The sequence below is a fragment of the Dermacentor silvarum genome, chromosome 8 (assembly GCF_013339745.2).
Source record: "Dermacentor silvarum isolate Dsil-2018 chromosome 8, BIME_Dsil_1.4, whole genome shotgun sequence".
Taxonomy (NCBI): domain Eukaryota; kingdom Metazoa; phylum Arthropoda; class Arachnida; order Ixodida; family Ixodidae; genus Dermacentor; species Dermacentor silvarum.
This window is the reverse complement of record NC_051161.1, coordinates 147,446,965-147,461,718: the sequence shown is the minus strand read 5'-3', so window position 1 is coordinate 147,461,718 and position 14,754 is coordinate 147,446,965. Positions and strand designations below refer to the sequence as shown.

Genomic DNA, 14,754 nt, shown 5'->3' with positions numbered 1-14,754 from the left:
CCGTATCGCGTCCCGAACCCGTGGCACGGTATGCCGGGTTCGGCGAATAAGAAAACAGTGGCGCCGGCTGAAACAATGCAATAAACACTCGTGCATGGAAGTGCACTCCGTGAAAGTAATAAGCATGCAGCCGTCTCTCGCCACACGTGGACGATGAGGTCACTCACGGGTGGCGGGCAGGTTATCCTATGTCGCCGGGTCAGGGAGAGGTGGCGGGTCGCTCATTTTTTTTTTACTTCCGCGAGAAGGACTGTCTTGCTTGCAGAAAGCCGGCTACCTTCTCCCTTTCCCGCGATTGTAGGGAGAAGGGCGCGTCGTGAAAGCGACGGGGAATGGGGCACGGGCATCCCCTCGGAAGCGGTGCAATTGTCACTTTCGGGAGTTGGTCATTCGCCGCGGAAGCTGCCACTATATTGGCTACCTTGGAAATGAGCAAAGGTACAGGTCCCGGAAGAACGTGCCCGTCCCGCTCAAAGAGACACCGAACAATTCTGCCACTCTGTTATACTTCCGCCTGTAGCAACGTCATTACCGCCATTGTATTGCTCATTGCCGTCGATCTTATCCAAACGTAACTCGGGAACGTAGTACTAAATTGCAGTACGGGCAGGGAGGGTAACAGAGGGTGAAGATATGACCACATGCAACAGAGCGACTGAACTGGATATGCGGACAACATACACTGCTGCAGGCGAAATTTGTACCCAGATCCAACATTTCTCCGTGGAGCTCGCGCCCACTGAATTTTCGACGCCGACTGTAAATAGCGAGCGAGTGTTCTCCGTACGCGCGGAATAGCGCAGCGCCCTCGAATGCCGCTATTATACGTCAGCAGTCGGCGGCCAACATTCCTTTCCTGCTTCTTTTTCAGCGACACGCATTCCCGTCACTCGGCACCATTTGCCGTCTCTCCCTCTCTCTCGGACTTCGCGTCGGGTGGGAGGGGGCTCGCTCTCTGCGTAAATCAAATGGCGCGCACTACTGACAATTTCGCGATTCCCGTGTTCCTCATTTTGTTATTTGCCCGCCGCCCGTGACGGTACTGTTCACTAAAGAAAATAAATGAACAAAGGAAACTAAAGAATGCCGTTCCGTTTTAGACGCCACGTTCACTCTCGTTGGATGTAGTGTTATACCTCCCGTGGCTGGCATCTGCGTGCGCGCGGTCGACACGGGGCGCCGATTCTGAACGTCACGTGAGTTCGCCCGCGCATCCGGCTCGTCCCCCCGACATATATCGCATTCCACTTCATTTTCATCTTTTTTTTTTTAATTTTTGGTCGATCGCATTCCTTTCTTTCTGTTTACAGAGTAATGTCATTCGGTCGATTAGTCCTGTGGTTTTTTCTTTTTGTTGAAATGAGGTGGTGGGAGGAGGGGGGGGGGGGGGAGCAGAGAAAGTGCGCACTGCGCCTGTGCAGTCGGCGTGAAAAGTTCACGGACCACGCACGGGATGGCAGAAAAAGCTTGATATTTACGCAGCCTGGATCTGGTATTTATATTTCCGGCCCATATACGCTGTACATGCGAATAACGCTGCGTAGAGCGCTTTTAGTGGCAGCGGGTCCAAACTGTTGGTACGACGATTCGACGATTCCTCAGGTGCCGTGGTCCGTAAATCTTTTTTTTTTTTTTCATTCCGCCTGCTGTAGACGGGTGCGCCAGCATGAAGTGCTATGCCTGATTTGCGCTCGATCAACGCCCTTTATTGGCGGAAGCGAGACACGTTCGCCTTCGTCGCGAGAACCGTGTTGCAGGTGGCAGTTTATAACTCGGGTGCCTGCGTGAATAATTAGTTGAACGCCGCACCAAGTGTTCTGTATTGGTGCAAAATGTACGTGAGTGCACCGGGGAGATTTCGGAAGAATCTTGAGAAAGGAACGCGTGCAGTGCACAGTGACGCTTGTCTGTTTGCGTAGGTCGGCGTACTGACTCTCGAGTACACGTGACTTATACCCTCCGCGCATTCGTTTCCTAGGCGTGAGCTCCAGTGACTGAGGAAGAAGGTGGTAAGCGTCCGTTACTATATGAATGGGGGACGTGAGTATGTGAACAGCAGTGAGTGCCGGTTAATGCGAGCATGCATGAATGAAAGTCGTGCACGGTGAGTGTGAACGTTAAGCACCAGTGTGAGTGGCCGTGTGTACGAGTAAGTCGCGAACAAGTAATGTCGCTTTAAAGGGACATTCTTTGTTCTCCTCGTCATTTCACTTTCCCATCCTCCTTTGAATTTCTGTCTCGTACAGTGCCGGCGAGTGAATGAACGTGACTGTGGAAGCGTGTCGGTGAGAGGGATTGGGCACATAGCCTGTGAAAACATTTGTGATTGAGAATGAGCCAGTATCGGCCTATCCTGCCGATCTATGTGAGAGTGAAAACAAACCGGTTTGCCGCCATGTCTTTCCTTTCTGTTTCCCTCTGCCTCTGTTGGGACTGGTAAACGGTATTTATCTGGTGGAGGAGGTGCGTAAGAGACCAATCCCAACGCTTTCAGCTTTTGATGAAGCCCCGTGAGGAATTTTGAGGTGCACATTTTCGTTTGCAGTCGGTCGCCTATATTCTCAAAACTTGTGAGGCTGAGTCTTGTGCATCTTCAGATTGGAATCCAGTCCTCGCTTATCTGTTGATAAAATCTATACTCGGTCTCATCAGCTCCGTGTAGCGCATCAGAAGCTACGGGTCGCGAAAGCCAACCAGGGTAGAGAACCACCGGAAGGGCTCCTGCATTAATTATCCGCCTCGGATTCGATGACGACGGATTGCATTCTAGAAATTTTACACCATTATTTCATTTCATTTCATTTTATTGTTTCCGACATACAGGTCAGGGGAAGGTACGGCTAAAGGCAGAAGAGACTGCCTGACAATGGCCCTACCACCCATGCATAGTTCAACAATGGCATGAACATTCTACCAGAAATTAAACAGTAGATAGCGAAAACATTTTACGGGAAATAAGCTTTGGTACAGCAAAAAATAGTGATAGTTAGTAAAACACGCACATTTTTTTATACATCGTTATAACCTGGCGCTTGAGGTCATATAGATATTTTATGGAGGTGTACAGGACAACAGAAAGGATTTAACAATATTTTTAAAACGAGACGTTGACATACATTCCTTCGCATTAATGAGAACTTGCGGATTTGTATTTAAAAAAGTTGGTATTATGTACTTCAGTTGTTTAGTTCCATATTTGGTTCTACAGAGTGGAACTTGAAAGTGACTATATCTTAGTTTGTATGGCTTGCTATTAGATAAATATGTATCTACAAATGCAGACTCATTTATCTGTATTTCAGCTTTTATGTATGTAGCTAGCTTGAGGTTGTATAGCTGATCGACTTTAAGTATTTCATTTTTTAAGAACTCTGATGTGTGATCGAGCCATCCGAGGCTTTCTTTTAAGGGTGCTGGTTTGTGCTATGGCTAACGCCGTTACCCAGAAGACTATATATAAAAATTTTTACTGTACAGAACAGCGTCCTCAAACTACAGATGAAATGAGAAGAGGCGTAGCAGAAAACTTCGTAATAATTCTGATCACCTGGTGCGCACCGAAATATCGGACGCGAGAATTTGACGGCAATAGCTCTATACTTCAGGCAGAATTGGTGTCACGTGTCGCGGCAATCACCATGCCAGAAAAGCTCACTGAATAGAAAGCTTCATTTGTCCAATTGCCAATGGTGTGATGTATAAATTAGTAAAAATGTAAGGATTTGATGTATTTGGTCTATAAAGGGTGCTTCGTTTCATGATGACTGGTCGGCGTTAATGCGACACCGTATTGCCGAAGGCACTTTTATTTGCAATCTGTAGTTAGCGAAATAGGCTGAGAATGCTAATCGCATTAGCGCATTTACGCGCCACAGAGCCACCCTGGGTCACATCGTCTTAAGACGCCTAAGCGTGACCTGCAGCCAATTGCGTCCCGCTGGCACTGTGCAATCGGGATTCAGCATATCTGTCTTTGAATGACCTTCGGCGCGATTGCATAGGCGTTCATTTCAATGGTAAAGCTTTTCATTTTCAGTGCGCGCAAGCAGCGTAGCGTGTCCAACAAGTAGTGTGCACTGCGCAGAAGGCCCCTACATGTGCTTGGCTTCTTTTGCGCGGACGGCCGATAACGTGCGATGACTGGGGGTTCGTTACTGTTGAAAGCTGTCAGTGTCGTCTGGTCTGAAAGCCACGGTCTCCGCATTACTATTACGCAAGATACCTAGTATGATATTACCACCCTCTTGCACTGTATTCTTTATTAGTTGTATTTAAGTAAACGTTGGCCTAGCCTGTAGGTGGCGCCGGCTACTTCTCTAGAGCCACTGTGTATGGAGTAACTCTGCTGTTCGTTTTTAGTGTATTTGCGCATACAGGAACACTACCGTACTCAGACGTGCTCAAATCGTGGATAATTATGCGAGCGACGATTCCTCTCTGTCGTAAGAACTGCTATCATGCATGCGGGCACGCAGCGGGTTTTTAACTGGACCCGGCTTTCGACGCTGCTGCGCTGCGATCGAAATCGGTCCTCTCCGCTCTCATTTCGCGCACTCGGAAACTATACAGGCAACTTCGTTTGTCGCATTTCATTGCGATGACAACTATAGGTGGTCTTTCGAGGCGCCGCCGTCGCCGTGCTGTCACGGTGTCGACGGCGCATCCGTCGCTCGCTCGCGAGCGGGGGTTGCTTAGAGGTTTGGCTTCAAAAGCGACGAAGCCAAGCGGACGCGCCACCACGCTCTCCGCTCGAGCTGATCTGTGTCGGACAGGCCTCCCTCTGGTGGCATTCAGCGTTATTGTGCGCATCCCTGCTCACCAGCTGCGAGCGCGTGCCAAACCATGGTGCGTGCACTGCAGTTTGAGCAGAACGGACCAGTAAGCGTGAAGCTGAAACTGGCCTATTGTAAGCCACCGAAACGCACACTATATACACTGCTACTTGCGCGCTACATTCGGCCGTGGTTTCGGAGGTGACACCGCGCGACGCAATATTGGCGACCCCTAAGTTGGTTGGCACCGCAAGTATGCCCGATGTTCTCCTCTTTCGGGTGCTACTTGTATTCCTCAAACTCGAGTTTTAACATCTATTCAGAGTCGTATTTTAAGCGGTATCGTGTTCGAAGAGGACAAGTGTTTTGCACGAATTCGCTCGCTGCCGATAATATAACCTGTCTCGATCGTGAAATGCCGCGCGATGCGCGAATTGGGGACCATGCATGGCAGCTGGCGCTCACTTGCTCTTTCGCCACGCTTCTTCTGCGCCGCTGCTTCTTGGTGATCTATCTGACGTACGTTTCGAAACTTCCCTCCATTGTGTGGATCCGCATTCTCGACTGGAATGTGAACTTGAAATGCAAAAAAGAAAAAAGATGGTTCCTTTGACGCAAACGCATTCCTGATTTTAAGCATCGAAATTGCGGCAGTGCACCTTCATTAAACTTATGCGTACAGCGGAAGCTGCCGCTGATTATGGTTTCCAATGTGGCCTTATACGCGAGGGCGCCGAACTTAGCATCGCGAGGCAGTGGCCCCGGAGAAAGATCGTGTCCCCCGTCAGTGCGCACGGAATGCGCTCCCCGTCCTTTGTGGAAGATGATTGGAATGTAATAATTAAAGGGCGAGTACATCGTGCGCCCATGTCTGTGCGGAAGAGCCATATATTCTCCATAGATAAATATATTCTGTATTTCTCTGGAGCAGTGGCAGTAACACAGCTGACGTCATTAATTTGTTGATCAGTAGGCCCACCCCGACACGTACCGTACACAGCGGGGGGGACGTCGCTTCTGCGATTGTCGATATTTAAGAATAAAATATCATTTGCGCTTCGCGGTGAGAGTCAGCGGTACACTGAAATATCCGATGATGATAAAAACAGCTCTTAATAACACGAACTTGAATCTCAAGGATGGGCCATTTTCGAAGGAAATAATAATAATCATCGTTGGCCTAAGCCGGCCCGGCGGTGATCGTAAAACAAACGAATGAGATGAATAAGTGAAAATGCGCTCCTGGCCTGTCGGTCAAGCGGCGCCGCGTCTTGATATCTTGCTCACGTTTGCGACTTTCTTTCTTAGCGCGGATGCGCATTCTTGATTTTAAATGAGTACTTGAGCAGAGAACTTGACGGGATGACGGCACGAACGCTGTTCCAGGACACCTGGGATGCCAGTCGGGGTTTTTCTATATTATTATAATTTCAAGCAGCGTCTACTTTGACGACATGCGGATGATGTAATTTATTTTTGCTGAATGTCACTACGGTCACAAAAATGGTTGTTGTACGCCGTCAGGCGTCGAGAGTGGCTCACCGACGAGGAATCAGATGTCGGGACGAGAAACGAAAAGCAGAGTTAATTCTGCGTGCATACAATTAACGGAGTCACAACCCACGCAAGATGTCTCCATTTGAAGCCCCTCCGTACACGTTGTTTACGCCGACGGTGGGGAGGAGCTCCCTATGAGATGTAACCGGGAACTCGGGGATGGGATGTACAGTCCCTGCGGAACAAGATTAACACAAGTGGCCGGAGCGGCACATTCCATTTTCCAAAGCAACGGGTAGGCGTCGGAAAGCGTGTCGTGATTTTGCCGCTCCGGCCGCCAGTAACTGGCGCTAATCTTGTTCCGTTGGGACTGTATACGGCCAATCGGATAGTCTGGTGTCGTGGTAGGAACCCCGCCTGCTTCGTTTTACTCTCTCGCCGGCCCAGCTTTTGAGAGGGTAATGAAACGTCAGCTGCGCGGAACGACACCGACCCCGCGTGCAAGAAGGCGGAGAGGGCCGCAATCGGGAAGCAAGGACTCGGTGGCTCGGCGTGCGAGGTGGAAATGGGGACAGGTACTTCCGAAAGGGGAGGCACATCTCTCTATGCGCTCGTGCCTGTCGTTGACCCGGTTGAAACCACTTGCCGGAACAACCACCGCAGCCGTCACTGCCTCTCGCACCTTCTGGATGAAAAAGAGAGCGCTCTCACGGTGACGTCGGTGTAGCCAAACACGACGCCGTTGTATGTGCAAAGGCGGCGTGTTTGTAAACAGCGGGGCCCGATGACGCACGTTGTAGCCCGTGTACGAGCGGACAAACACACTTGTCTCGCTTCTTCGTCATTCGTTTGATTTGAGAAAAACAGTACGAGGCCAGTGACCCGTCGGCAGCGTCAAGCCAACGCCACCTGAGACGGCGCAAGGTCTGTGCACTCTGATTTAGGACGTCACGCTATTGTGCCCGAAATTTGCATCGCCAAGCATGGCGTGACGAAAGCGGTGACGTCAAAATCACCGCGCCTTACTCGGGAGCATCCCCATTAGATTCGACGGCAGTCGGGTCAGGTAGCGTGACGTCACGGATCGGAGTGCACATGCTCTACTAGGTGGTGTTTTTTTTTTTTTCTTTTTTTTTGGGGGGGGGTTGAAGCTCGAGAAATGCGTGTTGGAACGTCATGCGCAACACACACACACACACACACACACACACACACACACACACACACACACACACACACACACACACACACACACACACACACACACACACACACACACACACACAGACAGACACAGACAGACACAGACAGACAGACAGACAGACAGAGAGACATACAGAGACCGGGTCAGTGTTGGCCGCCTCGGTGACGTGCTCCGAAGTCTTTCTTCGGGTTGGGCGGAGCGGATTACGTTACGTTCGAAGCGTAAACAAAAATCGCACCGCTGAAAATTTCGTAGCCCAATTTATGCAGTCGAATCCGGGTATATCGAACCCACATATAACGAATTATTGTGTATATCATCATCAGCGTATTTTTATGACCACGGCAGGACGAAGGCCTCTCCCTGCGACCTCAAATTACCTGTCTTGCGATACCGGATTCCACTTTCAACTTGCAGATTTCATATTAAACAGCTGTCAAATCCGCTTGGAAATTTCTGTATAAAATTTTTATTTTATATATCGAATTACGTATACATCGAACTTTTTTGTGATCCCCTTCAGGTTCGATATATTCGGATTCGACTGTACTCGTCTAATGATTTCGTCATTGAGAGCAGAACTCTTTTTCTTTTTTCAAAAGGGGCACGCTGCTCGCATTATTCTCTGAAAGCACGTGCTCATCGATGGAAACTGGTGGCGAAATTTCATAGCGCGGGGCATGTCCTGCTCGATTATTATCTTTTAATATTATTATTTTGACCCACGCGGTATATTGCCTTAGTTTCACAGCTGTCCGCTGCGTGCACACGCCGTTACTACAACCGCGGCCGGCTATACATAGCAGGCCCCGGTCTCGACGTCACCGCGTCGCAGCTGGCGAACCTGGGCGCATTTTTTCCCCCTCCCGGCGAACGACGACGCGTCTCCAGTGACGCAGCACGTCGCCGTCATTAGACGCTGGCACGTGACGCGACGCCGCCGCGTGCAGCCACAGTGCGTGCGGCCGCCGCCGCTGTTGTACGTGCGTACACGCGCGCGCGCGCTTAGTTTTTAAAGTTGGGCTGTTCGCGCTTGCTCGAAGCGCGTCGTGATGAGATTGCACACCGGAGGCGTGCAGTCCGGTGTCACGCGAAGCGTCATCGTTGTGAACGGACCGAGGGCGAAGTGTTGCGTTGACGCCGGAAAGGTAGGGGAAACACGGGCTCATGTCTTCTTTGTCTCTCTCTCTCTCCCCTGTCACTGGAAGGAACGCCGGAGTCTGGTAAAGCACGGCCAGTGGTAGCCGTGGCTACCCTACTAACTAGGGCAGCGCGCGAAACAAGAATAGCACGGGAACACACAGACACCGCGCAAACTTTCAGCAGCGATACTGTATTTCCAAGTGCCACGCTGTTGGGCTTTTCTTGCGTCTGCAGATGCTGCTGCAGGGCGGTGCACTGAACGCGCTAGTTCGTGTGCTATATCTGCCCTCTATACGGCCTGCCTTGTCAAAGGCTAGACGTGTGTCTTTGTTGTTCGGGTTCAAGTCCCACGATGGCTGCACAAATGTAGCGCCGCGTGCGTCTCTATCTCTTGTTCACATGTCGTTGGGGCTACGCTAGTACTCCAAGACGGCATCGTTCCAACAAGCTGGCGTTGCAAACCCGTAGAGACTGCTGCCTCTACCGGCCGACCGTCGTCTTTTTCCGATGGAGCTGCGGCGCGAACAGCTGACGCTCGTTCTCGGCGTGTGCCCATGCCGAAGGTACTAGAGTATACTGTTATTCGTTTTTTTTTGTTTTGTTTTTTGTATTTTTTCGCGTTCGCTCCACTCACCGTTATTGTCCACTCGCCGAGTTCCCGTTCTTGACACTGACGTCGGGGCCATTGTTCGTATTGTACGACTGGCTTGTTTGGACACCGCGACTGGCGCGTCCTTCGAGGGATCTTTAAATGGCACAGCCGGTGCTCCTTTCCCGTCGGCTCAGCGAGGAGAAGTGCAGAGAAGCCGCCTTTTTAGCCGCAGAGCGCGGATATCGCGCCACTCGTCGTGTTATGCCCCTTCTTCCGAGCAAGTTCGTTCGGAGCACCTGACGCGCTAAAAGCGTAATCCTCTGTTTCAAGTGCCCCAGCATGCGGCCAGAGTTCGCATGTTTCCTTGTAGTCGAATCAACGAACACTGCAGGCTGTTCGCTCTTCCCTCCGAATTGCGCGTCTTTACTTTCTGGGAGGGTATCCGTTCGTTCTCTCCCAGCAACCGAAGCTGCTTTCACTGCGGCGCACTCGTGTTGTGCGGAGAAGTCACCTCAACGGGGATACCGTCGTGGATTGTGCAACTGTGAGCTTCGGGTCGCCGTGCCTCGCGGGAATCTCTTGGCGCGCTTGGCGGCAGTCACGATGGGACACAAGCGAAGCCACGTCAGCCTATTCCATGAAGCTGCTTTGCGCAACTGGTGCTGCACTCGCGAACAGTTTTTCTGTATAGCGACGAAAAGAAAGCTTACGGAGCCGAAGCACACGCGTTGACGGCGCTTTTTCCCACAGTCTCATTCGAGTGTGCAGTTTAAGCTGTGCCGACAGAGAACGTAAACACCTTAGGTACTACGGCGCTTACATTAAAATAATGCAAAACATTCAGGCTTGAACTTGAAGTGCACTTTTTAATGTGTTCTTGCATTAAGAGCGTAAAAGTGGGAAACGAGTGCATGCGTGGGGAAGTATGGGAAGCCGGTCACGTGGCAGAGGTAGAGAGTGCCATGGATGGGCCAACTTAGAGGAGCGTGTGTATATATATATATATATATATATATATATATATATATATATATATATATATATATATATGAACAACACTTTCCGATGGGGTGAACGCGGTTGCAATCATGGATCCGGGACCCCGAAGAGGTGCGACGTAACGCTAACGCCGCATTTACCGCTGAATCGCCGCTGATTATTTATTTTTTTTCCCCCCTCGCTTGGCTCTTCCTCGTTTCGGCTAGTGTGAAGCTGTCGCAAGTAGCAAGCTATACGCTACCTGAAACAGAAAGCGCTGTCAAGCTTTGCCGGACTACTTCGCGCAGTATGTGCGGAAGGTACGCCTTTGTAGCTTTCCCTTTATTGCCACAGTTAGTTGCCGGGGCACCGCCGCGCATTTGTCGGGAAGCTGGCCAATTTGAAGCTTCGGCGTAGTGTGGCTTCCCCTCGACGTTTGCGTTACATCGTATGCGTTTGTCTTAGAGCGCGCTGTTCGGACGAATATTCTCAATTACGGAGTTTCCTACAAACGGAGTTTCCTATAGTACTGCCCATAGTGGGCAGTATATCTATTTGCATAAACCTTGTGCTTCTGGCTTCAAACGGCTTTGTTACGTTGCGAAGCGACACAGCGATGGCTCCCGTCGAGTAACAGAAATCAATCTCGAAGGCTATGCTTTTGCCGACTGCACAAGCCGGAAACAATCGCTGATCCCGAAATACGTAATGAGGGCCATGTTGTGAACATAATATATTCGCAGTGATTGCACATGTGTGCAGAGGTTGTCTCGCTCTGTTAGGAAACTGAAGAGTGTTCTGAAATGTAGAAAGGTAAAGCGAAACACGTGACCCGTCACAAGAACGCATCTTAGAAACTACAAGCACGAAGATCGGACAAATCGATGTGCTAACCGTCATTTCCGTGGTATAGCTAAACGATCGCAGCGCCGTAGTTCTGCCTGGTAATTTTCGTTGTAAACTATTTTTAGTGGTAGGCCGGGAGCCGAGTGAAGGTGACGTTGAGCGGTGTTGGGCGATTCAGGTTTGTCATCGCGCTTGATGAAATAATTCACCTCTGTATAGCCGGCTGAATGCAACTGCACGGATTCAGTTTATAATCGTTTGTGAGCCAGGGTTCTAAGCATTTCACTACAGCATGCAGTTCCGTCGAAGTGACTGATTGTACAGCTTCTCCCTATAGATGGATCGTAAGAACAACAGGACGGGAATGCAGAGGGACAGCGTCAGCCGCCAGGTCCTCGAACCAGCGTCGTGCTCGTTGAAACAGCGCAACCTTTGTCGCACTGTCAGGGTGTCTCGTTGGACGAACTGAGCCGGTGTAATGCAATTATTCGTTTCTCTCGATTCTGTTCCTTTCCTATCATCCACCGCTTACGGTCGGCCGATCCCTGTAGGTGGATATTAGCTTTAGCGTGTCCGGTACTCCGTTATTTCACTTATGCTCACCTCTCTTATGCAACTATTTCACCTTGGGAATGTGGTGAACAATCTGTGATATTGCTGTTATAGTGCAAACCAACGCCGATGCAGAGAAGACGACGGATGCTGGACGCTTTCGGATGCCGGACTTGTCGAATTTTTTGGCGGCCTCTTCGATTCCTGTCAGATACATTTTCTCCCCTCTTCAACCGGCCGTTATTGCTGTTTGCTTCGCTGTGCTACGCTTTCATAAATTCTCCCAAGTTGTGCATGTATGCCGCATAATTTGTTTGCCTGTTCGTTGATTTTCGCAGCTCCTGTGTTTTGCAAAACAGGAGCTGCGGAACATTGCGGTAGTGGCGTCCGAAGCGCCTTCCATGTTTTTTGTTCCGCGGTTGTGTGCGTGCGTGTGCGTGCGTGCGTGTGTGTGTGTGTCACACCGCAGCACGTGTGTGGCTTGCTGCTGCGTGCCAGGCACACGTCCTACATCATCGCGTAATCGGTGTGCAACGTTACAGGTGACCCCCCTTCCCTGTCTTCACTCTCCTCGTGGTTCATGAAAAAGCTGCGAGTGTAGCTCGAGCCGCGGTGCTGCGAGTTTCCCGGGAATCGTTCTGGGGGCTGCCGCAATATTCTGCGGATAAATGCGAATGCACCGACGACCGAGTATGGCGTCCGGCCAGCTGTTTTTTCAGCCGTGCATCGTGATTGAAACGCACGCACGCTCACGCAAACTGATGGAAGGAATAGCAGAATCCTGTCGATCTTTGTCCTGTTTTCTACGCACCGTAAAGGAGTATTCACGTGACGTTTTCGACTCCTTCCTTTTTGCGTTAAGTGAAGGTTCCTACACTTCGACAAAGTACTGGTATGTCTAACTTACTATACCAGCATTTTCGTATTCACGAGCGGTCGTTATACGCTACAATTCGTAAGAGCAAATCCTAGCCAAGGCTGACGCCAGACATGTCATTAGCGAAGGCCGACCCATTGGCACTTAAGAACGAAAAGTTTCGTGAATTTTGCACCATTTTCGGTGTCGGTCGTTTCCCGAGTGTTGTATGCGTGGGACGTCGTGATGCAGATGCCATGGTCACGTGGGTGCTGAACGTGGTGGCGTTTTGGCACTCGCTCGGTCGTCTGCTTGCTATTCGTCGCGTGACCTGATGTCAGGAAGGTCAAACCGGCAATTTATCAGGGAAATCGAAGTGATGAACTATATATATATATATATATAAAGGCGCAGAAAAAGCTACAGGAAGGATAGCCTCGATATTACAGATTGGTTCAAGTAGAGGTAAAAAGAAAAGCTACCTTGCAGTCTAGTTGATGACGCACTTGTGATTTATTTATTTTTACGTGTATCATTGTTCACAATTCTCGTACGCTCACGCAACGGTATACACAAGCCGCATACTATATTAAGCAATGGACCGACAGATCTATGCGCGCTGTGTTGCCGCGAGTGTCGGCCAGCTAGCTGGTCTCGTTAGCGCATAGTGTCCACCTAACCTATAACCCGTGTTTTTTTCCCTCTCTCTCCGCAGGCCTCTCAGGGTGTCGCCCTTGGGGGGAGGAGGAGGAGGGGGTCCCCGACCCGATGGGCCTAGCGGGGGGGGACCTCCCTGAGAAGGGCTGAGGGGGCATGATGCGGCCCTGCGGCGAGCCCCCCGGCGGTGGGCCCGGGGGGGCGCCGGCACACAAGGAGTACCGCCAGAAGGCGCTCCAGCAGATTCGCAACAGCCTCATGCCCTTCGCCCACCAGGGAAGGGACCGACGGTCGAGCGCCTCCTCCACGGCCAGCGAGTCCGGCTCGTACGCGCCATCCGTCGCCTCCTCGGAGGTGAGTCCTCCTCTCCTGCTGCGCACTGTGTCTGCGATGTGGACAAAGTGCGCGTTCGCGCGGGCCTCACTTTCAAAGTGATCTGCGATGTGTACAAAGTGCGCCTAGTGCTGGTAGCTTCGTATGCGCTGTGCTTTCGACGCTTAGTTCGTGTCGAAGTGAGACGCAACATGAAGGTCAGTTCGCTCGCTGCTGCTACCTCGCCGAGCAGCGTCTGTGACCTTTGCCAAAGCAAGCAAAACCGTGCTGTCGTCCGACAAACTTGGTTTAACTGCGTTCAATCACGGCAATTTTTTTTTCAATACACGTGAGACCCAGACCTGGGCCTGCCGTACAGTCGAATAATCTTACGCAGCGTTTTTAATCAGTCTTGCTATACTCCACTTGAGAACGACATTGAAGAAGAAAAAGAACACGGGCAGAAATCTTCGACGATGAATGTAAGCGAATAGCCCGAACGAACGTTTTCCTTGCCGAGACAGACCACTGACCATCGGCCACCGTCCATCAACCAACCACCAAAATGGGCGGAAGCGGCAAAGAAAGCTATTCGCTTCAAAACATGACTGAGCTCATAGCGCATAAGACGCGAATGAGGCGTCATCGAGGGAGCTGGGAGGGCGCTAAATGCGGTTTCATCGCGACACCCATGACGGCGTCTTCAGTGGAGACCGTTTTTTATTGGTCGGTATTGCTTAGGCCTGAGTTCATGTTCTACAGGACGCCTGTGGCAGAAACGATCTCCCACATCCGCCGCCATGGCCGTGAGTGACGCTGGCTTAAGCCACCAGCATGGAGGAAGGAAAGAACTAAGACGCAGCATTGCACAACGTGATTGAGCTCAAAATAGTCGACGCAACACGTGATCGTCACGTCAACGCGCGCGATAGGTTTTAGTGCTCCCGTTCTGCAGACAGCCACGGCAGGGCAGCCGAACAATTGCGCATCGATAAAAACAATTAAACGACGATTACGATACTCCTTAATGCGAAATTTGAGCTCAGCTCTATACGCGTTTTCATTTTGCGATATATTGGCTGGCGCCGACAATCAGCCTCGTGCGGCACGTTGCAAACGGAGCGAAGTGTAGTGCGATTGCTTTGCTAATCGGGAGATCGCGAGAGGCAGCGCATGTGTGACGTGTAGGCGCGATTCATGGCAGCCGCCGCAGACAGACCCCCCCCCCCCCCTCTCATGCAGCGCTTTTTTTTCCATATATGGTATCGGTGGACGCGCTCGCCCATGCCTTATCGTTGGCGTCATCGGTTAACAGACGACGCGCGCTTCTCTGGCGCCATCTCGT

At 50.9% G+C, this 14,754-nt stretch overlaps 1 protein-coding gene across 4 annotated transcripts in view; it reads left to right on the top strand.

Moving 5' to 3' along the window:
* Positions 1–14,754, top strand: part of LOC119461752 (serine/threonine-protein kinase LATS1-like) — an 84,265-nt gene that overhangs the window by 30,886 nt on the left and 38,625 nt on the right. For 2 of the 4 annotated variants that reach the window (XM_037723127.2, XM_037723126.2), the window contains one exon: positions 13,156–13,451. The exons of 1 other annotated variant lie outside the window; for it this stretch is intronic. In XM_037723127.2, the coding sequence (XP_037579055.1) occupies positions 13,254–13,451 (198 nt within the window). In that variant the 5' untranslated portion in view covers positions 13,156–13,253. Of the gene's footprint in view, positions 1–8,357; positions 8,622–13,155; positions 13,452–14,754 lie in introns of those variants that run through there. One more of the 4 variants, XM_049672113.1, reaches the window with a different exon arrangement.